This window comes from Ornithorhynchus anatinus, chromosome 11, assembly GCF_004115215.2.
Source record: "Ornithorhynchus anatinus isolate Pmale09 chromosome 11, mOrnAna1.pri.v4, whole genome shotgun sequence".
Taxonomy (NCBI): Eukaryota; Metazoa; Chordata; class Mammalia; order Monotremata; family Ornithorhynchidae; genus Ornithorhynchus; species Ornithorhynchus anatinus.
This window is the reverse complement of record NC_041738.1, coordinates 21213585-21239878: the sequence shown is the minus strand read 5'-3', so window position 1 is coordinate 21239878 and position 26294 is coordinate 21213585. Positions and strand designations below refer to the sequence as shown.

General features: G+C 43.5%; 1 protein-coding gene across 1 annotated transcript in view; it reads right to left on the bottom strand.

Moving 5' to 3' along the window:
• The window catches only part of OPCML (opioid binding protein/cell adhesion molecule like), a 343304-nt gene extending 321546 nt beyond the window's left edge, over window positions 1-21758 (bottom strand). The window contains exons 1-3 of the mRNA XM_029075283.1: window positions 21752-21758; window positions 20764-20897; window positions 19846-19907 (exon numbers count right to left, since the gene is read on the bottom strand). Of these exons, the coding sequence (XP_028931116.1) occupies window positions 19846-19907; window positions 20764-20897; window positions 21752-21758 (203 nt within the window). The remainder of the gene's footprint in view (window positions 1-19845; window positions 19908-20763; window positions 20898-21751) is intronic.
• Window positions 21759-26294: the final 4536 nt, after the last annotated feature.

Genomic DNA, 26294 nt, shown 5'->3' with positions numbered 1-26294 from the left:
TCTGAAAAGTCTTTAGATCAGTGTTGCAGTGTAGCAGGGGTTTGGAAGGAGAGGAAAGGGCAAATCCTAGCAATATTGTAAAAGCAGAACTGACAGTATTTGGTGACAAACTGAATATGTAGGAAATCCCACAACCTCCAGGAAAACTTCCCTGATAAATGTTTCTTCTTCCCATGTCATAGTCTCCTAACTCTCATCTCACCTTTGCCCTCCTCACGTTTTTGTACTCTCAGCCACTCAAAGCACTTCTGTCCATGAGTACACCTATTTATGCTTATGTCTCTCTGTGCATTACCTTTTTCCTTCTATTTGTAACTTATGTCCAATTCCCCCAACGAGACTGTAAGCTTCTTGAGAGCAAGTACTGCCTTTCTAACTCTTTTGTCCTCTCCCAAATGTTGATATGGTGCTCTATGTAAGTAGGTAGTCAATAAATAAGATTGACTGATCAACGGCTTGGTATGGGAGGCTGAGGATCTTGAGTGGCTATTTGTCTCATTGCATTATTCAAATATGTTTCTCAGTTAGCCCATGAATATCTGGGTAGACAGCACTACCATTCCTTCTCATCTCCCAAGCCCGCAATCTTGGTGTCCTTGATTCCGCTCTCTCTATCTCCCCACATATCTAATCTATCACCATAAACTGCCAGTCTCACCTTCACAACATCGCTAAGATCCACCCTTTCCTCTCCATCCAAACTGCTACCTTGATGGCATAATCTCTCATAATATCCCGACTGGATTATTGCATCAGCCTCTTCTCTGATCTCCCATCCTCCTGTCTCTCCCCACTCCCGGTTATACTTCATTCCACTGCCCGTATTATCTTTCTACAGAAACGCTCTGGGCATGTCACTCCCCTGCTCAAAAACCTCCAGTGGTTGCCTATCAACCTTTGCATGAAGAAAAAACTCCTCACCCTTGGCTTCAAAGCTCTCCATCACCTTGCCCCTCCTACCTCACCTCCCTTTTCTCCTTCTACAGTCCACCCCATATACTCCACTCTTCTGCTGCTAACCTCCTCACTGTGCCTTGTTCTCACCTGTCCCGCTGTCGACCCCTGGCCCGTGTCCTACCACTAACCTGGAATGCCCTCCCTCCTCACATCTGCCAAACTAACTCTCTTCCCCTCTTCAAAGTCCTACTGAGAGCTCACCTCCTCCAGGAGGCCTTCCCAGACTTGAGCCCTGCCTTTCCCTCTATCCCTCTTCTCCTCCCCATTGCCCCTACACCCTCCCTCTGCTCTACCCTCTTCCCCTCCCCACAGCACTTGTGTATTTTTGTATATATTATTTACTATCTGTTTTATTAATGATGTGCATATATCTATGATTCGATTTACCTATTTTGATGGTATTGATGCATGACTACTTGTTTTGTTTTGCTGTCTGTCTCCCCCTTTTAGACTGTGAGCCCGTTGTTGGGCAGGGATTATCTCTATTGCTGAACTGTACAATCCAAGCACTTAGTACAGTGCTCTGCACACAGTAAGCACTCAATAAATATGACTGAATGAATAAATGAATGAATTTTCTCCTCTCTCACTTCCCTTTGGCTCTGCATCCTGAGGCATATCTGAATCCATTTGGGAGCACTGTCCCTCTTGGACCAACTATGTTCTCCATGACCAAAGCCAGAAACCTGGGGTTGGGAGGGTTGGTATCTGGAGTTCAACTTCCCCTCCAGGGCAGGAATGGAACTGAACTCAGAAGTCTGGTAGGATTAGCTGGGTGCCATCTTTCTCTGAAGACATTCCCAAACTCTATCCAGATCAGTTTTCTACTGGTTTGGCAAGGACAGCAGCCCTGCTGGGAAATGTCCAACTCTCCTTTGAATAGCAGATAACATAGCAACAGCATCCAGAAAATATTGAATAAAAAGAAGCAGCAGCATGGCCCAGTGGGTAGCACAGACCTGGGAGTCAGAAAGACCTGGATTCTAATTCCAGCTCTGTCACTTGTCTGCTGTGTGACCTTGGCCAAGTCACTTAACCTCTCTGTGCCTCAGTTACCTCATCTGTAAAATAGGGTTGAAGACTGTGAGCTCTATGTGGAACAGGGACTGTGTCCAACCCGATTACCTTGTATATATCCCAGTGCTTAGTTACAGTGCCAGGAACAGAGTAACTGCTTAACAAATAACACAATTATTATTATTATTATTATGAAGAAGAAAACATTTCCCTTGGAATTTTTTTTATTGTTGATTGAATGTTTGAAATTTTTTCTTGATAGCCTAAATTTCTTTGATTTGTTTTCAACCCATTAAACCCGGTTATGCCATACAAAATAGTATGGTTGACTTGAACGCCTCACTCAAGGCATGAACCTTTGTTTCTCAATCCGTGTAGCCTTAATAAATTTCTTTGCCTTGAGCAAGTTTATCGCTTGGCTACCAGGGAGAGCTGCTGCATTGCTTTGCTGTTTGAGATCTCTAACACAAATCCCTCTGTTCTTCTGGTACCTTTTAAATAAAGGGCCTGGCTATCCCTTGGTCCTCTCTCTGCTACTTTCTATCCTCGTCCCTTTTCATCCACTTCCCTTGAATTCATGCCAACTCCAAGAATGCCTGTGTTGATCGTTGATCTCTAAATCAACAACCAGTCTGAAGCACTAAGTATGCAGAATTTAGAGAGCGATTTTCTTCTTGTGATATTTCTAGGCTAATTTGCATCCTCCACTTTAAACTTTCTTTTCAGGCAACGGCTTCCAGTCCCTCTGTAGAGCATATGGTTGGTTTTCTAAAAGGGTTAGACCCAAAATTAGTTTGGTATTAATGTGCTTCTTCAGAGTGAGTGTTTGGGGTAGGACTCTCAAGTGGAAATCTGAAATCACAGATTCTAATCTGAGTCCCGTTAATGTGCAGCAGAAGTCAAAGGGGTCAACAAAGCACTGGGCATTCTTAGGAAGGTCGTTGAAAATAGGACCAAAAGTATTATCCTTGCACTCTATAAAATCACTGAATGTCACATAGCTCGATGATGATCGTCGCATCTTAGGAAGGAGATAGCAGAACTAGAAGAGGTACAGAGAAGGGCAAACAAAATGATCAGGGAGAGAGAGAGAATCGTCCATATAAAGGTAGATTAAAAACATTAGGATGCTTCAGCCTAGAAAGACGAAGATTGAGAGTGGATAAGATTGAACTTCACAAAATCATGCATTGTAGAAATAGGGCAAACACGGAATTGTTATTCACTAAACTCCATAATGGCAGAACCAGAAAGCAGTCACTGAATCTTGAAGGTGGAAAGTTCAGGAGAAATATAAGGAAACACTTCTTCGCATAGCTTCTGATAAGTAAATGGAATGTATTGCCCCAGGAGGCTGTACAAGCAGAAAATATCAGTAGATCCTAGAAGGATTTAGATAGATGCCTGAACAAAAATAGGTGAAGTGTTACAGGAGGTAAAGTTAGGGATCTTGAGAGAGGATGTGACAGTCTGTCTCCCCCATGCTAGGCCTGAAAGATACTTTCGAGCAGGGATCATGTAATAGTTCTATTGTACTCTCCACCTCACTTAATACATTGTGTTACACAGAATAGGTGCTCAATAAGTATTTTTGACTGATTGATGGACTCTAAACCTTAGGATGGAAGGAAGGGCACAATCACACACTTCCTTCAAAAACTGAGTTGTCCCTGTGGGAGGCAATTTTGGGGCTGGGTATCCAGTCCACTGATGAAATTTAGTAATCCATTTCTGAAGTTCTTAGTGTCTCCTAACTGTCCACCTCTATGCCACACCCTTTGAAGTTTGGCTTCATAATGCTTTTAAGCACTTTACCCATCCAATATGCCTAATCTTTTTCAGTTCCCCACATTGCCGCTGTCTGGGTTATCCTGCCACCATCCCATCTCCCTTCATGTCTTGCCCATCACCAATGTTATATAAGGAGTAACACTTTGAAGCTTATGGACTGATTGCATTCCAGGACCTGATTATTTGTGATCCTGCCTTGCAAACTGATACTATGTGGTGCATGTGCAACTGCTCTAGGATTTGGATATGGGCTCTCTGGTGCCCAGACCTCTCATGGCCATAAAGAAAATTTGGTTCTAAAATTGCTCTACAGACTTTGTTAGGCTTGAACTCTGATAATATATAGGCACTACAATCTGACTTTCTGCCAAAAGATACACCGGCCTTCTTGATTCAGTGGTCTGCCCTCGGGTGTTACACATACTCATTAAGTACTTGTTGCTTGGAAAAATTTCTGTATTCCATTTTCCCATTCTAGCACTGACCTATTTCACAAGGGTATGTAAAATAGCAGGAATCATGTCTGCAAAGGAACTGTATAATAAACACAAAGCATTAATTGTTGGGGGATTATATGAATTCAGCCCTTCTCCATAATTGCTTAAGGTTTGAAAAGTTTATATCAATACTGAACAGAGTCAACATTTCCTTTTTTGAACTGTCACTGATCGTGTCCCAAAGAATGGTTTGGGGACCAATCCTTTTATTTCTTCCTGGAATGTATTTTGCCTAGCACAGTCTGAAGAGAACATTGGGAAGACACTGAATCTGATGACATTAAATTTGGAAAATAGGGTCGTTCACACAGGACAACTGCATGGATATTGAATTTTCAGTAATTTAGAGATGGGGAGTTAGTTTTCTATAAAAGTCAGGAAAAGGAAAGAATGCTGGAAAAAACGAGGGAAGATGTTAAGAGGAGACAAAAGGGATGAAGATGGGATATAATTAAAGGGGTGAGATGGGAGACAGGGAGAGAACCATATAGTGGGCGGGGAGAAGGGGAGTCAGAAAGTCAAAATCGAATTGGTGTTTTTAAACTGGTGTCTTTATCCCTAAGCTTCTCTGCTGAATAGTGGATTGTGGTGGTGGGGAGAGGGGGTGGGAGAGAGAAAGAGAGAGAGAGATTGAGAGAGCGGATTTTAACAGATGATTCTGTCAGAATCCTTCCTTCCTGTGACATTACCGGGGGTTCTCAGCCTTAAATCCTGACCAAAATAGCCCCCAGAGTTAGGTTTGCCTCTGCTGGGTCCTAACACCGTTCATTCCTGCTGTTCCTTAAATGGAGGTAGGGGACTTTTTCTTCTCAGTGCACCCCAAATCCTTGCACTTCTATTGCTGCCACCAATTGAATGAAGCCCAGGTGTCTCCCTAAAGGTAAAGTGGCCATCCGGAACTCGCCTAACACTCCCCTACTGGGGTTGGCTACAAAAAGCTCATGGAGAAAGTGCTCCCTCCCCCTCTGGCTGCTCTCCAAGTCTGTGTGCCTCCCCAGCATACAGAATGTCTCCTTCAGCCTCTACCATGGACAGACACCAAGGTCAGAAATCTCAACAACGTTTAATGGTTTCTTAATTCATTAATAATGGAAATAATTTTCATTCAAAGTACCTTTCCCTAGAGCTAATATTCCTTCTCCCCAGTTGCCCCCAGAACCTTCTGCTCTTCCCTGTATTTGTCTGGGGGCTCACATTCCTCTGCTCCATCCCCCTCTCAGATTCCAGTCTCACCCTCTCCAAGTTGTCCAGAATCAGAATTGCTGTGTCCTTTCTCCTTCCACACCAGAGGCAGAAGCTTCCCTCCTCTGGACTCCTTACTCTGGATTCCAAATCTCCATGGTATCCTAACCCTTACCCAGGATCAGCTTCTTGTGCCCTGGGTCTGTTCAGGGTCACTGCACAAGCTTTCCTGGTGTCCTGCTCTCCCAGGCATACAGCTTGCAATTCCTCACTTCAGGTTGCTGAGGAACTTCAGGATGACTGAGAGTATTCATCTCCAAATGCCTGACCCCCTTACTTCCTCCAAAATCCTTCCCTCTCATTGGCTGGGCTAAGCATTTACACTTCCCTCAGAGTGGGGCACTACAGAGTGACTCTCCTGCCTTCCTCCATTTCCTCCTAAGTATAAGGGCAGTAGAACTGGCCATCACAACCCCATTACCCCAATTTCCTTCCTCCCTTCCACCATTGTCCTACAGTCTAACAGCTAAGGGGAAGAAGAGCTGCCCTCTCTTACCCATCCTCTGGTTTTCCCCAGCCACTTCATCTCCCCTGCCCTATTGCCCTTCATTTACTTCCAGAGGTTGAAGATGAATCTCAAACTATTAGACCACCTGAATGCCGCTTCAGTAATAATAGTGCCTTGATTTTTTTTTCCAAAGGACTTCCTAAATATAACCTTTGTCCCTATTTTACTGATCAAGTCCAGAGAGGTTAAGTACCTTGTCTAAGGTCACTGGACAGACCAGCAGCAGATCTGAGACTAGGGTCCAGATCCTTTCCCCCTCAGACCCATGTCCTTTCCCCTAGGACATGTATTTTACAGCTCTTACTTTCAGCCCATATAAAAAACAGGTACAGAGTAATAAACCTGTATTAAAAAACCCAACAAAAGCAAATCATCTACAGTTCAGATTTTACACTAATTCAGTCTGATCCCCATCTACCAGCCTCTGCTTTGGACAGAACTGGAAAGCCTTGCTGTAGTAAGACTCACTGGCATAAATGTCTTGAAACAGGTACTGTGTCAGGTAATCAGTAGAAAAAAATCAAAAGGAGCCCTATTTGAGCATACAAAGAGCACAGTCATAGTAAAATGTGTCAACTCTGTTCTCTGAGCCCCAAGATATCTCCTGGATTATGTTCAAAATATTCCAAATCCTACAACTGCAGCTTTAGCCTGTAAACCAAGTTTATCTTAATTTTTCTATAATACATCCTTTATTTTAAGCTTATTTTCCAGTACTCACAAAAGAGACCTCTTGATAGAGCCATTTAAATTGTGAAGGGTAATTTGACGGCTATGGTGGGATTTTCTCTGGATTACATGGTGAAGTTTCCTCACTCGGAATAAGCTCTCTCTTTGTTTTCTATTGATTTGGAACTCCTGGTTTATGAAGAGCTCGATTGTTTGGGTGACTGACAGAGTGAACGCAGCTGTTAGCGGCAGAGGTTTGTTCTGAAGAGCAGGTTAGTCCCACCAGGACACGAGGGGGGATTGGATAGCTGAGGTAAATCAGCTCCCAACCCCACTTATCAATGCTGGTGGCTAAAATCACTCTGTGGGCTTGCATTTATTAGGTCTGATGCTTGGGTTTGCGAATACACCCTGACTGGGTCTCACAAGCCTATGTGTTTGGTAGCTGGAACATATACATTTTCAAGAAAATTGAAGGAGAAGTTGCTGAGAGAACATCATGTAACTTTTTTATGGTATTTGTTAAGCATTTGGTATGTGTTGGTCACCATTCTAAATGCTGGGGTAGATAAAAGGTAATCAGTTTGGACACAGACCAGGTCCCCCATGGGTCTCACAGTCTAATTCTTCATTTTACAGATGAGGTAACTGATGCGCAGAGAAGTGAAATGACTTGCCCAAGATAAACTAGCAGACCGTGGCAGAGCCAAAATTAGAACCCAGAACCTTCTGATTCCCAAGTCTTTGCTCTATCCATTTGGCCATGCTGATTCAAAATGGTGTTCCTTGGATAATAATCAATTAATGTTTGTGTAGCATATCTCAATATGGATGAAAAAAATTCTCAGACGAACAAACATTGTGTCACTATCCAAGATGGCAGAGGGAATGCCCACAGCAGCTAAATTAGAATCAAGTTTCCTGCATCATGCACAGGACAGAAACATATAGGATGCAGTCAAACATAAAGTAACTACTGATGCCACTTATTTTTTTAACAGGGTGTATTAAGAGCATTCTATATGCCAAGCATGGGGGTAGTTGTAAGATAACTGGATCAGAAATAGACCCTGACCCACTGCACGCTCCTGATTTGAGAGGAAGAAAGAACAAGTTTTTTCACCTCATTGTTACACATGAGGAAATGGAGGCCCAGAGATGTAAAGTGACTTGCCCCAGGTCACATGACACATCAGTGGATGACCAGTGGATAATAGGGTAGTGTCATGTTTCTATGAGAAGCAGTATAGCCTATTGGAAAGAGTTTGGGCCTAGGAGTAAGAGGACCTGGGTTCTAATCCCTGGGTTTCTAACTCTATGGTTAGAAACTCCTAACCATTCATTTTAATGCACTCAATTAGCTCACCCCCTCCTACTTTACTGATCTCCTACTACAGCCCAGCTCACATACTTCAGTCCTCTAGTGCTATGGGAGGGAGACTCAAGAGAGGCCTACCCATTCTATTCCTAGCTTGGGAAGTGGCTAGCGAGTGGAAGGCAATCTGTTACAAGTCAAAACTCACCCATGCTGGGCAGCAGTGGCACGCGAGAGAGTCGAGGGCGGAGACTCAAGTTTACTGCGTCGATGGCAGCAGTGGGAAACCAATTCCCAATTTTTACCAAGAAAACACTATGGATACACTCCCAGAATGATTGTAGCTGGGGAATGGGGCATTCTGGGAGAGATGTGTCCATGGTGTGGCTATGGGGTGGAAAATGACTTGACGGCATAAGTCAAGATGAGATCAGTCATTTTCCTCAGGCAAATCAGAGGAGGGAAGGATTAAGTAGTCTATCAATCAACGGTATGGCAAATATGCTAGCCAGCTATTGAGAAAGGATGACTATTTTAGGTTAGTTGGGGTAGAGCAAATTGTGGGAGGATCATGCCTATTGGAGACACACTTATTGGCGACAATAAGTCAGAGCAGAGAGGGAAGGTGGGAGAAAACCTCTCTGAATTCCAGCAACCAGCCCTCTTGAAGCAGGGCTGGCTAGTTGGACATTGGATAATTCCTATACTACTCTTGAAAGTCAAGAGATGGAGGTAATGATTTGATGGGTGAATTTTGGGGGTTATGCTTTAATGAACCCTAAAAACTACCCCTATTCCTCTGAGCAAAAAGGGGACACCCCTGGGCATTCCACCTTTTGTTATAGGAGGCTTTGGAGATGATTTCAGCCAAACAACCAAAGAGTCCAGGCTTGTTTACCCAATGCCATAGCTCAATACAATTGTTGGAAAATTGAGTAGAAAGAAGGCATAGAGATTTCAAGTCTACTTCATGGTGAGACATGGAATAAGAGGAAGAAAACCCAAGACATGAGACTTTAGAAACTGCGCTCTCCTCTTTAGTTTCTTTCATTCTCCCATGGTGATAAATCTGCCAAGCTGATCCCGGCAATATGACTTGAAAGGTGTAGGGCTATTAAGTTAGAACACAATCTTGCAAGAATCTATAAGTCTGAAATAAAGAAGATAAAAAAAAAAAAAACATTTGTGTGAAAATAGCAGGGTAACTAGGCAATGAGGTTGCTTCTAGACTGAATCTCATATCATGTTGACAACAGACCTAAAAAAACACAGCAAGCCAAGAAAGAAAGAAAAGTTTCTATGCACAACTTGTTGCTACTTAATGGCTGTGACATAATATTCTATGAACTTTGACAGCCCCATTATTGGGTGAGACCAGCAGCCTATCATGTCCAGGATTTTGTCTCCAAAATCAACATCATCAATGGTATTTATTGAGAGTTTACTGTGTGCAGAGCACTGTATTAAGTGCTTGAGAGAGTACAATACAGTAGAGTTGGTAGACACATTCCTGGCCCACGATGAGCTTATAGTATAGAGGTGGGGACATATGCTAATATGAATAAATAATTTGTAATATATCATTTACAGATATGTACGTAAGTGCAGTGAGGTTGTTGAGGGTGGGGCAAATATCAGCTGTACAAAAGTCACAGATTTAAGTGGATAAAGAACACAGGAGGCAGAGAGAGCCTGGGAAAAGAGCTTAACTGGGGAAGGTTCCTGGAGGAGTTATGAGCTTATAAGGCTCTGAAGGTAGGGAGAGTGGTGTTGTGGTGTATATGGAGGGGTAGGGAGTTCTGTGTCAGAGGGAGGATGAGGCAAAAGAGTCGGGGTCAAGATAGGCAAGATCAGGACACAGTGAGAAAGCTGGCACTAGAGGACTGAAGTATGTGAGCTGGGCTGTAGTAGGAGATCAGTAAAGTAGGAGGGGGTGAGCTAATTGAGTGCATTAAAATGAATGGTTAGGAGTTTCTATGTGATATGGAAGTGAATGGGAAGTAGCTGGAAGTTAATAATAATAATGTTGGTATTTGTTAAGCGCTTACTACGTGCCGAGCACTGTTCTAAGCGCTGGGGTAGACATAGGGGAATCAGGTGGTCCCACGTGGGGCTCACAGTCTTAATCCCCATTTTACAGATGAGGGAACTGAGGCACAGAGAAGTGAAGTGACTTGCCCACAGTCACACAGCCGACAAGTGGCAGAGCTGGGATTCGAACTCATGAGCCCTGACTCCAAAGCCCTTGCTCTTTCCACTGAGCCACGCTGCTTCTCTAAGTTCTAAGTTCTCTAAGAGAGTTCTTAAGTTCTTAAGAGTTCTTAAGTTCTAAGTTCTTAAGTTCTCTAAGTTCTTAAGTTCTCTAAGTTCTTAAGGAGAGGGGAGATAGGACTGAAAGTTTTCTTAGAAAAATGATCTATGCAGCAGAATGGAGTATTGGCTGGAGTGCAGAAAAACCGAAGGCAGGGAGGTCAGCAAGGAGGCTGAAGAAGTAATAAAAGCAGAATAAGATAAGTGCATGGGTCAGCATAGTACAGTTTGGATGGAAAGGAAAGGGTGGATTTTAGCAATGTTGTGAAGGTATAGACGGGACAGGATTTGATGACAGATTGAATTTATGGGTTGAATGAGGGAGATGAGTCAAGGACAAAGCCAGGTTACGGGCCAGTAGTGACAATAGAATGCTTAGAGGAACTGGGTAGGGTTTGGACTTGTGAACAACCATCATCATGGTTAGGTGTAGACCATCTAAACACCTCTAAATTTCCCCTTTGCATTCGTAACTTTCCCTCTTGAACTACATGTACATTAATTGAGCTAAACCTGTCTTGAATCTACTGATACCAATTGCTAACTGGAGGAGTAGCCCCTTGGATGGAGAGGAAAGGGCAGTCCTAACACTTCCATTCTGACCCTCATGGAAACTTCTTTATTCCCCTGTTCATTTTCTCCAGTTCATTTTAGCTTCCCCTCCTCTGTCCTTTTTCCAATCTATTAAGTCTACTCTACATGTGGCAATCAGAACCGAACACATTATTCCAGTGTGGGTGAAACGTAGCTTTATATGTCATTGACTGTTCTCTCCTGGTTCTCCTCTTATCTCTATGACTGTTCATTTTCAGTCTCCTTCATGGGCTCCTCTTCTGCCTCCATACCCCTAACTGTGGGGGTCCCCCAAGGTTCATTTCTCAGTTTTCTTCTATTCTCCATCTACACTCATTCCCTTGGAGAACCCATTCACTCCCTTGGCTTCAAATACCGTCTCTATGCAGATGATACCCAAATCTACTTCTCCCCTGATCTCGCTCCCTCTCTCCAGGCTTGCATCTCCTCCTGCCTTCAAGACATCTCTACCTGGATGTCCTCCTGTCACCTCAAACTTAACACATCCAAAACAGAGCTCCTTATCTCCCCTCCCAAATCCTATCTTCCCCCGGAGTTTCCTGTCACTGTAGATGGCACCACAATCCTTCCTGTCTCACAAGCCCGTAACCTTGTCATTATACCTGACTCCTCTCTCTCACTGTGGCTCAGTGGAAAGAGCCTGGGCTTCGGAGTCAGAGGTCATGGGTTCGACTCCCAGTTCTGCCACTTGTCAGCTGTGTGACTGTGGGCAAGTCACTTAACTTCTCTGTGCCTCAGTTACCTCATCTGTAAAATGGGGATTAATTGTGAGCCTCACATGGGACAACCTGATTACCCTGTATCTCCCCCAGCACTTAGAACACTGCTCTGTACATAGTAAGCACTTAACAAATACCAACATTATTATTATTATTATTATTCAACCCACATATTCAATCCGTCATCAAATCCTTTCGATCCCACCTTTACAACATCACTAAAATCCGCCTTTTCCTCTCCATCCAAACTGCTACCATATTAATTCAATCACTCATCCTCTCCTGCCTAGATTAATGCATCAGCCTTCTTGCTGATCTCACAACCTCCTGCCTCTCCCCACTCCAGTCCATATTTCACTCTATTGCCCAGATCAACTTTCTAAAGAAATGTTCAGGACATGTCACCACCCTCCTCAAAAATCTCCAGTGGTTGTCTATCCACCTCCGTATCAAATGAAAATTCCTCACCATTAGCCTTAAAGCACTCCATCACCTTGCCCCCTCCTACCTCACCTCGCTTCTCTCTTTCTACAACCCTGCCCACACACTTTGCTCCTCTGGCGCTAACCTTCTCACTGTATCTCGATCTCACCTGTCTCGCCTCTGAGCCCTGGCCAATACCCTGCCTCTGGCCTGGAATGCCCTCATTCCTCAAATCAGCCACACATTTCCTGCATTTCAAAGCCTTACTCAAGGCACCGCTCCTCCGAGAGACCTTCCCAAACTAAGCCCCATTTCTCCTCATCTCCCACTCTCTTTTGTGATACCCTGACTTACTCCCTCTGCTCTTCCCCACTCTCCCAGCCCCACAGTCCTTATGCATATATCCATAATTATGTTTATTTGTATTGATATTTGTCTCCCCCCTCTGGACTGTGAACTCATTGTGGGCAGGGATTGTCACTCTTTATTATTATATTGTACTTTCCCAAGCTCTTAGTAGAGTGCTCTGCACCCAGTAAAAACTTAATAAATACAATTAAAATGAATGAATGTAATTAAATGAATATGTACCCTTGGTTGAGTTTTTGATCTCCTTCCCTTCATCTCTGACCTTGGCACTAATTGATCAGAACAGGTTTCAGTAGAATGATTTTCTTGGTTCTTTTTACTGATCCTGGATCATCTTGAGACTCATGCAGAGGGGACACTCAGTCCACTATGACAGTCATGATTGATACGTCATGCCTGAAGGTGGCAGAAACCCATTCTGCCCTCCCTCTCATCCCTTGCTGCTGGCTGGATTTTGGAGTCACCCGAGAGGCCCAACAGGCTGTCAGGGTAGCAGGGGTGGGGGCGGATGGACAAGCCCCCTTGGTCATTGTGCTGGCACCTGGGTTCCTGACGAAGGTTGGTAGAGGAAGCACAGTGCTTCCCATTTCATGCTGCCAACAAACCATGAGAGTGGATAAGGGTCAGCCTTGGCCCATGAGTCCCTGGGGAACAGTGGACATTTCAACTTAAAAATCCATTTAGGACAAATACTATTGAGCAATATTGAACTGATTCATAAATCCAGGGGATGACTAGCACTGACCAAATTTGAGTGAAAAACATTCGGAGGGTTTCTCTCCATCATCTCTGTTCTTAAAATTTTCAACAGAAGAGAAAAGGAGAGGGAATGAACTAAAGGTAGTTCATTTACACCATGATCAACTTTAGAAATAATAATGATGATGATGGTAGTAACACTGATAATTATGGTGTTCATTTAGTGCTTACTATGTGCTAAAGACTCTACTAAGCCCTGGGAAGATATAAAATAATCAGCTGAGGCACAGTGCCTGTCCCATATGGGACTCACCATCTAAAGGGGAGGGATAACAGGTATTGATTCCCCATTTTTCAGATGAGGAAACTGAAGCGCAGAGAAGTCATGTGACTTGCCCAAGGTCATACAGCAAGCTTATGTCAGTGTCACTGACTCCCAGCCTTGTGCCTTTTCTACTAGGTGAATTTTGCTGAAGAAGCCTCTTGTGGCTTCAGAGAAAGGAGAGCAGAGGACTAATGACTCAATGAAATTAGAAAAAGAGAGAAAAGGGAAAACCACTGCAGAGGAGCCTATCCATGAATATGCTACTGGCCCCAGCACTGAATACTTCACTGCAAGAAGCCTGATCAGTTGGGTTCTAATAGGGCAACTTCTCTGTCTGAACTGGGTCTTTCACCTCTACCTCACTTTCAGTCTGTTCTTGAAGACAGTGGGTGATTTCAAGGTCAGAGCAAGGGTCTGATGCCTGCCCTGGAGAACCATTAGGGTGGGAGTTCCTCAGGGGCAGGGAAAATGTTAAAACTCTTTCTGGAAGACAGCATTGCCTGCTGGGAAGAGGATGGGGCTGGAATTCAGGAGAATCATCTTCTAATCCTAGCTCTGCCTATGGCCACCAATGTGAGACTGGGCAAGTCATTTCACATCTCTCTTCCTCCATTTCCATGGCTGAAAAATGGGGATAAGAAAACTGCTCTCCTTGACTCTTAGATTGTGAATCCAGAGATTGTGTCCTATCTGACTATCTGGTGTCTATCTCAACATTTAACACAGTGCTTGGCATAGAATGAACAATCTGTAAATGTCATTGTTCTTAGAATTATTTTGTCGATATGGAGTTTTACAATCAAGACCACTGATATTACCACCGATTATATAGGGCATCTTCCGGAACCTGGGCCAGTAAACCAGGTATTGTTAAATGCAGACCAGGAAGAAAGGGAAGAGACCCAGGTCTATCAGAAGCCTTTCCCACCCCATACCATTACTCTAGGTAATGAAAAGGTGCAGCTCTTCCATGAGTTAAGATGAGCTCTCCTCAGCCTCTACATTCCCCATTCAGAGTTCCATCTTGGGGTGTGACCCAGGAGAGCAGGCAGAGGAAACTGCATTTCACTGGCAGTATTGACAGATTCAAGGAAGCTGATTAAGGAACGTGATATGGCAAAATACCCTCCTCGTTGCAACCTGGTGTTTGGAGAATCATATGCTTGCAGAACACGCACTTCAATCAGCTGGCTGTGTAAGAATTCAATCAGCGTTAATCTAACACAATACAGCACCTGCTTCCCGACTGATTTCTAGTGTTCTTCAATCAAAAGCAGAAGAAAAGCGGAGTTTATTGCAAGCAATGTTAGCAGACCTGAAAATTCAAGAACCTGGAGCTCAATGGGACATTTCCTCACTCCCCCACCACCACCACCCACCCTCTGCTCATTCCATCTTCCTCCTTGGAGGCATCAGAGAAGTGGGGGGTAGAATTGGAGATGAACAAGACCAGCACTTAATTTGCTGCAGATAAAATAAGTGCTGCAATTAGGTATCCACCATTAGCAGGTGTCTATGTTCCACTCCGACTTCTATATAATACTGATATCCGGGTGGGTTTGGCCCTAGAGCACAAATGGAGAAACTGGCAGCTTTCAGTGGGCCAGGCTATTCTGATGCCAGCTGGCTCATTCCAAGGACTGGGATCGCAAATCAGGGGGCCACAATTGTAGATGCCCCTGGCTAGATGGATGAGGCTTGTGTGTGTGTGTGTGCGTGTGTGTGTGTGTGTATGTGTCCTGGGGGTGTGTGTGTGGTTGAATGTGTTTAGAGGAAGCAGATGGCCCTATATGTAAAAAGAAGAGGGAAAAATGAACAATGATGAGTTTAACCATGGCCACCCAAGGCCCTAGCAACCCAGAAAAGCTTCTGTTAATGCCTGGGGAAAGGTCAGAGGAGGCCAGGCCAGAGTCTATGGGAGAGTCCACAGAGAGCTTTAGAAGGGTAAGCCAATAAACTGACTGCCCCTCCCATCAGGCTCCAGATCTCTGGAGAAGATTTGTCCCAGGTTTGCTGTGCTGCAGATATAAGGAATATGAAAGCTGGAGGGCTTCTGCTTCTGCTCATCAGGATTCATCCTTCAGGAAAGAGACCCTGGACCATCTACACTGGATAAAGATGCAGTGGAGAGGGAGCAAGAGAGACAAAGAGACACAAAGAGCCACAGAGAGAAATAGAGAGGATACAGCTACATCTTTCTACATCCCCCTTCTAGACTGCAAGCTCACTGTGAGCAAGGAACATGTCTACCAACCCTGTTATATTGCACTTTCTCAAGTAGTACAGTGCTCTGCACAGAGTAAGTGCTCAATAAATGCGATTAATCTATTTCCATATAAATTGACTGATATATGTACTCTGTTTTGAAAGCATTAATCAATCAACCACTCAATCAATGGTGTTTATTGAGTGCCTACTGTGTGTATCATGTGCACTGTACACTTGGGAGAGTACAATACAGTAGCTGGTAGATATGATCGCTTACATATCACTGATATGAAATTGAACTCCTGGATGTGTGTCTCTGTGTGTGTGTTTGTGACTGAAAAGACCAGTTTGGCCCCTACAGTCCCGCCCACTTTTAACACACACACACACACACACACACAAGCTGACACTTGCTATGTTGTCCTGTTTGTAACTTGCAATTCTTGACTCTGTTTTTGCCTTTGTGGGATTGTTTCAGGATTCTCCATAAGGGTACTGAACACAACCAGGGACAGGCTGAGTAAAAGGCTAAGGCATGTGACAGAGGAGGCTGGCTATCATATTAGCTGAGGTTGAAGTCATAGGGAAAGGGCTATTATTTAGGGGGCTTGCAGTTTGTGGGGAGGATCACTCTGTCTGTGGAGCCTGCAGTTTTCTAAACTATGGGTCCCTAGTAGGTGGGAATATCGAGCTCCACCTATGACAACTCTCTGCTGATTTCCATGGATTTGGAAATCAGTTTCTCAGTCTAGTGGCTCTGGGAGGTAGGAGACCTGGGATCTAGGTGTGTGACCTCAGGCAGATTACTTAAATTTTCTGCAGCTGTTTCCTCATCTTTAAAATGGGCATAGTCCTAACTGCCTTCTTTTTCTCAGAAGGTCACACTTGACTGCTGCATGACCCTGGGCAAGCCATTTAACTTCTCTGTCCCTCAGTTTCCTCATCTGTAAAATGGGGATGAAGACTGTGAGCGTCACATGGGAAAACCTGACTACCTTGTACCTACCCCACCACTTAAAACAGTGCTTGGCACATAGTAAGCACCTTAGAGCTACCATTATTATTATTATTGCTAAATAATAAATGAGATCATTGATGTCAAAACACTTTGAGAAATAAAACGCCCTCTACCAATCCAAAGTATCATTCTGATTAATATCATCAATAATTTTGAAAACAACAGTAATAATTTGAGTGGTATTTGTTGAGTGTTCACTATGTGCCAATCACTGTCCTAAGATCTGGGGTAGATAGAAGATAATCAGGTCAAATATAGTCCCTGTTGTACAGAGGGATCTCCGTCTAAGCAGGAGAGCAAACAGGTATTGAATCCCCACTTAATAGGTGAGGAAACCTAGGCACAGAAGAGTTAAAAGTGACTGCTCAAAGTTGAATAACAGACAAGTGCTGGAGTTAGGATTAGAACCCAGGTCTCCTAACTCCCAGGCCTGTGTTCATTTCACTGGGCCACACTAAGGGCCTGGAAGCCTTTTCCATCCTTTGTGACCTAGAAATCTACTGCCTCAAAACCTCAAAGAAATAAATTTCTGTGAGAATGAAATTTAGTCTGTAATTCCTTGTGTTGACAACTATTCATTGTGCCCATATGGGAATGAGCTCTGTCCTAGGGGGAGGAGGGGAGGGATTATATTAGTCAGTAGACACTGGCCCTTCCTCAATTTGCACTAGGACTCTGCCCAAGCTCTCTGTTGATCCCATATCAACGTTTCTCTCCAACACAGAGTTCCTAAACTCCCTGAAGCTCAAGTAAGTGCTCTTTAATAAATGATCTCTTGTTTTTTTTGCAAATCACACCCAGTTAGCCACAACTCCTCGCCTGTCTTGTAACCCTCAATACCAGGCTGGAGATGAGAAATCTGATGACTCTTACAAATAATGGAGAAGTTTCTATCATGGGAAGATAAGTCTTTGCTTTCTGGCTCTTTGCCCAGAAGCATTATTTTACATCAGGTTGAATTCTGTGCTAATTATCTTCAAAACAGCTGGACTGGTGGATAAACTCTATCTTAATACACAGTATAAGAGCAAATATGCATAATTAAACTCTGATTTCAGGCTAGAACGACAGGACAGGGGAACAAGCTATGAGCTAGCAGATAGGAGATTGTGTCACAAAGAGGAGGGTTAAGAGAGATTGTCTCAGAGCCTCAGCTAGAGAGAACAGAGGAAATTATTTCGATGAACTCTGGGTTAAAGGAGTATCCCACTTGAGCTTTGCTATTTTAGAAGGAGCACCCCTATCAGGTGTTCAAGCCCCCCATTTCTGGTTCAGGGCATCTAGAATCTCCCTTGAAGGTGAACACCTTTGCCTAGAACCTGGTAGGAGGATTGGTAGGGTAAAGAAGGTTTTGGGGTGAAAACCCCCTTCAATACCACAAGACAGAAGCAAAGAACCACAGAACATAAACAGAGATGCCACTCAGTCACCCAAAGCCAACAGATCAAAACAATTTGCAAAAGCTACCACTTGATTTCACTGGAAACATGCAGCTAACAGAATTAACATTTAAATATCCCACCAAGCAAAAATAGCGGGACTCTTCATCCAAGAGAGAAAAAACAAAAGAGAAACTCAGCTAAAAGATGATGAATCCATATTTCAAGGGAAGTGTTGTGTAACATTCTTGCCAAATGAGAAATCTGTAAATTACCTAGGTAAGCAATTGGTCCCCAATTATAATTGACAATTTGAGAAAGTTTCACCAACAATTAAGCAAAATCAAATAACTCGTCCCAGGCAATGGGACAGCAGACAGGTCACCATCTTGTGATTTTTTTTTCATGGTCTTTTATTTTCATTTCTCTTCTGGAAATTGAAGTTGAATTCTCCTTCAGTGGGCTGGAAGTAACCGAAGGCCATCACAGGGAGAATCAGGCCCATCTCCAGCCCTCTATTTTAATGGAAACTCCTGATGGAAGTTGATTTGTTTTTTTTTGCTGGTGCCCCCTGATGCATGATGATGGACATTGGGCATATTTTTTAAGGGAAGGGGATGACATTGGTCTAGTGATGGACCCTCAGAACCAAAGCCATGTTGTGGGCAGGAAATGTCAGTGTTTATTGTTGTATTGTACTTTACCAAGCAGTTAATACAGTGCTCCGTACACCGTAAGCACTCAGTAAATGCTTGAATGAATGAAATAGATGAAGTTATTAAATTCTTTGCTGTCCTGCTAGAGAGGCTTTATGTTCTGGGTATATATGGGAAAATTTACAACCTGTTTTGGGGAGGAATTGGGTTCCTGAAATAAATAGGCTTTGAAGCTGCATCTCATTTGGAGATAGATGCCTAGAGAAGAATCATTAATTGAGAGGCATATTTGGTGATGGTGCAGAGAGGAAGAGGAGGAGGGAAAGGTGTAAAAAGAGGTGGAGGAGGAAAAGAAAAGAAGGAAAAAGAAGAATTAAAGGAAGAGGAGATGGAAGAGGGGGAGGAAAAGGCTATGGAGGAAGAGAAAGAAGTGTAGAAAGATGAAGAGGAGAAAGAAGGACAGAAGAAGGGGGAGAGGGAGAAGCAAGGAGTGGGTCATGGAAAAGGAGAAAGAAGAGGAGAAAGAGGAGAATTAGGATGAGAGGAGGAAGAGGAAGAGAATGAGAAGACTAGGGAGAAGAAGGAAAAGGAGAAAGGTAAGAGGAGCAGGGAAGAGTCCAGTGACTGTAACGATCTGGAAACTCATGCTACAGTAAAGTGAAACAGTAGGAGAAAACCAATCTCCTGAGCTGTTTAGCCAGATTGACAGACTGACTGGAAGGTAAACTTAAGTCCCCAAGACAATCCACTTCAATCTTTACCTCCACTTTTTGTGTGAGTTTCCAATTGGGGGTTGTTTCCTTAACTTCCCTAATAGCATTGAATGTGATGGGTCCAAGGGGAAAGGAGAGAAGCTAGACCTTAGCAGAAAGGGAACATCCTAAATCCCTTAAAATGGGAAATTTATAAATTTGCAGCACATAAAGCAAAACCTGCTTCTCCCCCACAGCTCTCCATCCCCTCAGAACTTCCTGCAGGTAACCCCTAGGTTAAGGGCTTTATCAATAAGTGATTCATTTGGCTTCTGAATGAAGTGCCTGGATTTCGGGAGGCTGACACTGGCAAACTGACAATGTGTCCAGGCAACTGAATGAGTTCATCTAATTAGGGGTTTATTTGTTTGAGTTGAACATGAATATACCAAATTACATTATCAGATCATAGTCCTGCTTCTGATTTATTCCTTCTTTGTTCTTCAAGGCTTCGTACATCTAAGCAATTAACCTCTCAAAGAGCTGGAGAACACATAATTATCCTCATTTGTCTAAACGTCGCCAAGATGGCCGCCTTTCAATTAACCTTCTGGGAATGGAAGAAAGTTGGAATGATAGAGTGATCATTTTTAACCTTACTGTATGCTTTTTTAATGTAATTTAATTGAAATATCCAGATGATGAAATAGTAAGATACTGTTTCCACAGGTAAAAGGATCAAGGGGTTTCTGAGGGAGAGATGTCTGTGGAAAGTTGACAGAGCTAATGGAACGGGTGATGCATGGCGTGGGAGAGGGATCAGAAATAGTAATAAATAGGGTTGTCTCAATTAGTTGCCCTGCCAGTTTCCATCTGAGAGCCAGCACCATCCTGCACAGGGTTGCCCTATAAAGCATATGCTTAGACTGCCATCAAATCCAGCTGCCAATGGGAGAGCAGAGGATGAGTAGTTGGTTCAAGCCTGAAATAAGACCATTCTGAAAGGTTTGCTAAACCCCGGGCCTTCCGAGAAAAGCCCTTCAGCTTTGCTCCACACCTCTGCCTTCAAATTGTCTTGAGATTGGTATGGAGCGTGTTGGGGAGAAATCCATACTGGCCCCACAACTACACGTCTAGCTCGTTTCTGGTTAATTCTTGTTCTGGAACTCTGGCAACTATTAAGTGGTGGCCCTTGCTCCAGAGGGACAGGGACCCTGTCTAATTACCACCTGTGTATTCTCTCCCAGCCCGTAATACAGTGCTCTGCATTCAGTAAGCACTTAATTTTATTGCTACTACTATACAAAGCTGAGCACTGTGCAAGAATTAATTATGATGACAATGAGGTGATGGTGATAAGGCTGATAATTGTGACCGTAATGAGGTTGGTGATGACCATCATGGTGATGTTCATTTTTCTCTCCCCTCCAAAACAATCCTGTGCTTCCTGAATTGCACTGATGACCCCAAATGAAGGATGTTTCATAATATTTTTATCACAAGAATCTCCTGGTCATTAAGGAAAATTAAAAACATTAACATAATTAAGGTTTTGGAACCTTCAATTTGTCTAAATCCTGAGTATGTGCTCCAAGAAGGTAATTATGTAACAACTTGCTGGAAAGACACCAGGACCTCCAGTCTGGCTCAGACTTGATAAAAATGTGAACCAATAAATGACAATCTCATAAATGGTTTTGATGATGATGGTGAAAATGATGATGACAATAGCAATAACGATGATGGTGACAGAAACAAAAAATGGTGATAGACTACCACGATGAGGTGGATATGGTCTATCATTATCAACTGAGCTCCACGGTGTTGGCCGAACTGAAGATTTGGTGCTCATTTCATCACTCGTAACTCCTGTGAAGCATGATCATGTGGACAGATCTAGGTTTTCTCCCTTCATATCACTAAAACATTTACAACTGGATACAAAAAGAAGGCTAGGGAATTCTCCATGCTCAAGAGGCTGCGAGCATTGGTTAGATGTGAAAAACTCAATATGAAGAGTAAATTCCTAATTATAGGCCTCTGGTACACTGTTGCACCCAGTACACTGTTCTGGACACACCAGGTACCCAATACAGTCTCTGCACACAAGTACAAGTAGTCATTCAATACAAGGCTCTGTAGACAATAGGTGTTCAGTAGAGAGCTCTGCCCACAGTAGGTGCTTAGTAAATGCTGTGGAGGAAAATTAGGAGGCTAATGATGACACTGGTGACATATGGAAATTTCCTCCACCAGTCTGTGGGATAAGGTATACATTTTGCTGTTTTTTCAGGGAGTGGATGGAGAGTGGAAATCTCATGGCTGTCTTTAAATTGGCCTTGTGATGTCATGGAGAATATTACCAGACATGATAGCCTTGTGCCTAGATCCTTGTGCTTAGATACTCAGCCATTCACCTGATCTGCTGGGTGAAGACAGGCTGTTCGTGAATGCCACAGCACAGGGTCTCCTTGGGGTGGATGGAGAATTGAATTCAATATTGCTGAGTTCTCAGTTGATTTGTGAGCAGGCTGGAACAGAGTCCCTTGACTGCCTTTTTTGTGTTTGACTTCATGTATTACATGGTGCGTAACCTCCTGTGAAGTGTGAATGGCAGTCATTTCAACACGTATGAAATAGCTCTTCCTTGACCTTCTGTTTCAGGCTTTACTGACGGACTGTCCTATAACTTCCTGCAAGAATGACTGTAGGTAATTCACCATGGATAACCTTAGGCTCTCCTAGAGCTGGTCTTCATCCAGTGGATGCAAACTGAAATCCAGAAAATGGATTTTAATGGGGCCCTGATTTAAACAGGTCATTTAAAATTAAATATCAATAGTCCTTAAATTTGTAGTATACTCAATCAATGATAATGAGTAATTGTGGTATTTGTTAAGCACTTAGTAGGTGTCAAGCACTGTTCTAAGCACTGGGAGGGATACAAGTTTTTCAGATTGGACACAGTCCCTGTCCCACATAAGGTTCACAGTCTAAGTAAGAGGGAGAACAGGCATTAAATCCCCTTTTTACAGATGAGGAAACTGAGGTCCAGAGAAGTTAAGTGACTTGCCCAAAGTCACACAGCTGGGCTTAGAACCCAGGTCCTCTGACTCCCAGATCTGTACTCTTTCCATTAGGCCTTGCTTCTTCTCATTGATATTTACTGAGCAATTATTGGGTACAGAGCAGAACTACACTAAGTAGATATAATTTCTCTTCTCAAGGAGTTTTCACAATTAGGTGGGAGACATAGGCAGTGAAAAAATTACATTTAAGCAGCGCAAACAAGTACAAAGATCTATTCATAAGTACTATGGACACGAGGGAGGCCTAAGTTCCAAAGTGCTTAGAGTCTATGGACTCCAGTGCATAGGTGACACAGAAGGGAAGGAAAATAAAGTGGGGACATGAGAGATTAGTCAGGGAAGGCTTCCTAGAAGAGTACTTCTGATGATTGTAGTTTATTATTCAGGTCTGTATATTAGGTGGAATGTATATTGTATCTAGTACTCAGTCCTGCCCCTGCAGGATTTACAATTTCTGGATCCATAACAGGTAAATGAATGCTTCCTTCTCCCTTCAGTGCTGCTTTCTGGACAGAATTTGAATTGAAAATGACTTTGGGAACATAGGAAAATGAGCAAATTCCACTGGGGACCAGAGTATAATAAAGCCTTGGAGAGATAAGTCAGATGACCCAAGGCAAGATAGGGACTGCCTGACTGATTGTGACTAGGGCAGAAAATGATTAAGGGGTCTTAGTGGACCAGTGGCCAAATATGAGTTAACAATGTGCTAGATTGACTGAGCAGGGGTGAGACTGCAAGCCCTGTGTGGGACAGGGATTGTTAATGATCTGATCATCTATGATCTGATCATCTACCCCAGCACTGAATATGATGTTTAGCATATAGTAAATGTATAATAAATACCAAGATTAATCAATATAGTTATGTAGCAGGCAAGTGTTCATTCAGAGGTGCAACAGAATAATAATAATAACGATGATAATTGTAGTATTTGTTAAATGCTTGCTAAATCAAGCAATCATGTTTATTGAGTGCTTACTCTGTGCAGAGCACTGTACTAAACTCTTTGGGGAGTACAATATAGCAGAAACGTTCCCTGACCATAACAAGTCTACAGGACTCTCAAGGACTATACTAAGCGCCGGGGTGGCTACTAGACAATTGTGCTGGACAGAGTCCCTGGTCCATATGGGGCTCACACTCTTAATCCTCATTTTATATATTAGGCAACTGAGGCACATAGAAGTTAAGTGAGTTGTCCAAGGTCACACAGCAGACAAGTGGCAGAGCCACAATTAGAACCCAGGTCTTTCTGCCTTTCAGGTCCATGCTCTTTCCACTAGGCCATGCTGCTTCTACAAAGCCCCTTGTGGCAGGAGACAATTCCCTACAGCCTTCTGAGCATCGGACTGCCCACCGTCAACAGTAGTCAAGTGTAGATGACACCTAGACCAAAAGGGAACTGAAAAACTTCAATAGAAAGGATTTTGCACCTTAAATTAGTCTAAATACTGCCAACGTGTTATCAGTTGGCCATTTCTATTTCAACTCACAAAACAGCCTCCATTCTTGGTCCAGTTCTGGAGAACACATGACTAACAACACATGTTAGCAAGTAACCACCTAATAATCACTGTGGTATTTGTTAAGCAGTTACCTTGTGTTAAGCACTGTATTAAGCCCAAGATAGGTCTGACAGACTCTTTGTCCCCTATGGGGCTCATGGTTTAAGTAGGAGGGAGAATAGGTATTTTACTCTCCATTTTACAGACATTTTACAGACAAGCACCTTGCCCAAGGTCACTTAGCAGTGAAGTGGCAGAGTTGAGATTAGAATCAGTGCCTCCTGACTCCCAGGCCTGGGTTCCTAGTTGGTCACCCCATTTCTCATGAATGCTGTTGATGATAATGATGAGGATGATGGCGATAGCAGAGATAATGAATGTCAGAAGGCAATGAACAAGCAGACAACAGACTATGATGCAGGAAAGAATCTCCTGGGTTTCCTGCAGGCATCTCTATTCCTCTCACTTGGGTAGATGGCTCTTGGAAAGTGACAGTGAGAATACTGGCATTGCCAGCAATCTCACCTCCCTTGCCATTCCCCAAGACCTCAAAGCTTTGATGACTTCCATATCGCATATACCACTGGCATGTGGCCACCTCTGAGTTGGAAGAAGTGAGCTGCTTAACAGCCACTTGTAACAGAAATTTCAATCGAAAAATAAAGCAGAGCTCTCTTTTCCCACACAAATGGCCAACAGATCCAGCAGTCCAGCCACGCCCGGTTATCTGAGTCTGACTGCATAGTCATCGGTCTCGAAGCCAGCAGAATCTGTCACCAATTCTACAGCAACAAGTGTCTGGGCCATGGATTGTCCGACTCTCTGGAGGGAATGAAGGTCACCGCTTAATAAAGCTGCTCTCTGCAGACGAGTTTCTGTCACGGTGAAATTGTCTGTGTTTATTTTAATAAAAGAAAGGTTTTGTGGAGATAGCATCTGACACTGGTCTCACGATTCCTTTCTTTTTAAGCTCTGCAGGCTAATAAATATGTATCATTTCTAACAGAAAGTCCCAGGTCAAATGCCTGCCCCAAGAACATGGTATTAAGAAGACACCCCAGCCAATTTCTCCGGCTGCCCCAGCCGCCGCGTGTCAATAAAACCCTGAAGTTCATCACATTTCATTCTCTGACAAGCATGCCCTTCCAATTCATCTCTGAGCTGCCGCTTCCCACTCAGCGTGAAATCCGGCCCACCAAAAAGCAATTTCAGCTCGTCCTCCTCATCGGGTTTCCAGTTCTGATGCCCGTCCCCGTCGATGTGCCGCCCAACACCAGGGGAGGACTGGAGGAAATAACATTTCAGTTCACACACACCCGCTTGTTCAAATCAGCTGAAAGCACATCTCTCTCTCTCTCTCTCTTTCTCTCTCTCTCTCTCTCTCTCTCTTATCAGTGCATGAGATACACATCTCTCTCTGGCAGTGCCTAACATTTAAACAAAGTTCATCTTTGCTTTCCAGGGCTAGTGCTGGGGCTTGATTTTCTCAGTCTAATGTCTTCTGATTTAAAAGAAGAGAAACAAGCTCATTCTCACCTCATTTCTCCAACTCTTTATCCGTGGACATTTTTCCTTTCCTTTCCAACTTTAGTTTCAAACCTCCCTTCCTCTCCACTGCTGGTTTATTGTGCTGATAGGTTTTTGCTTTATTATGTATCCGACCTACGCCACAATTAGTGGCCATAACCTCTGCCAGCTACAGGGAGTTTCAGGAGGGTTACGGATTATGGCTGTGTTTTCAGGAGGGAGTAAATAAAGTTGTTATGGTATTTAATGAACCCATGATAAGTGATGAGCAATGTGTTAAGTGCTGGGGTGAGATAGAAGGTAATCAGATTGGGTCCACTTGACTCAAAATCGAACAAAAAGGGAAAGTGGTTATCTTATTCCCTTTACAGATGAGGAAACTGAGACCCACAGAGGTTGCTTGCCCAAGGGCACACAGTGGGCCAGTGGCAAAGTTGGAATTGGAACCTGGGCCTCCTGTTCCCCAGGGTCAGGTGAACTCAGAATCCAATGGGCCCCTTCATGGATATCTGAAATAGACACATCCCAAATCCTCAAAGATTCAGCAAAGTTTACAAATTGGAAGATGCTTCCAGGCCTGGAGTTGGTCTTAAGAAGGCCAATAAATTTGAAGCAAGGAAAGGCATTATCACTATTCCTTTGCCTCTAGTTTTAATAATAATAATAATAATGTTGGTATTTGTTAAGCGCTTACTATGTGCAGAGCACTGTTCTAAGCGCTGGGGGAGACACGGGGGAATCAGGTTGTCCCACATGGGGCTCACAGTCTTAATCCCCATTTT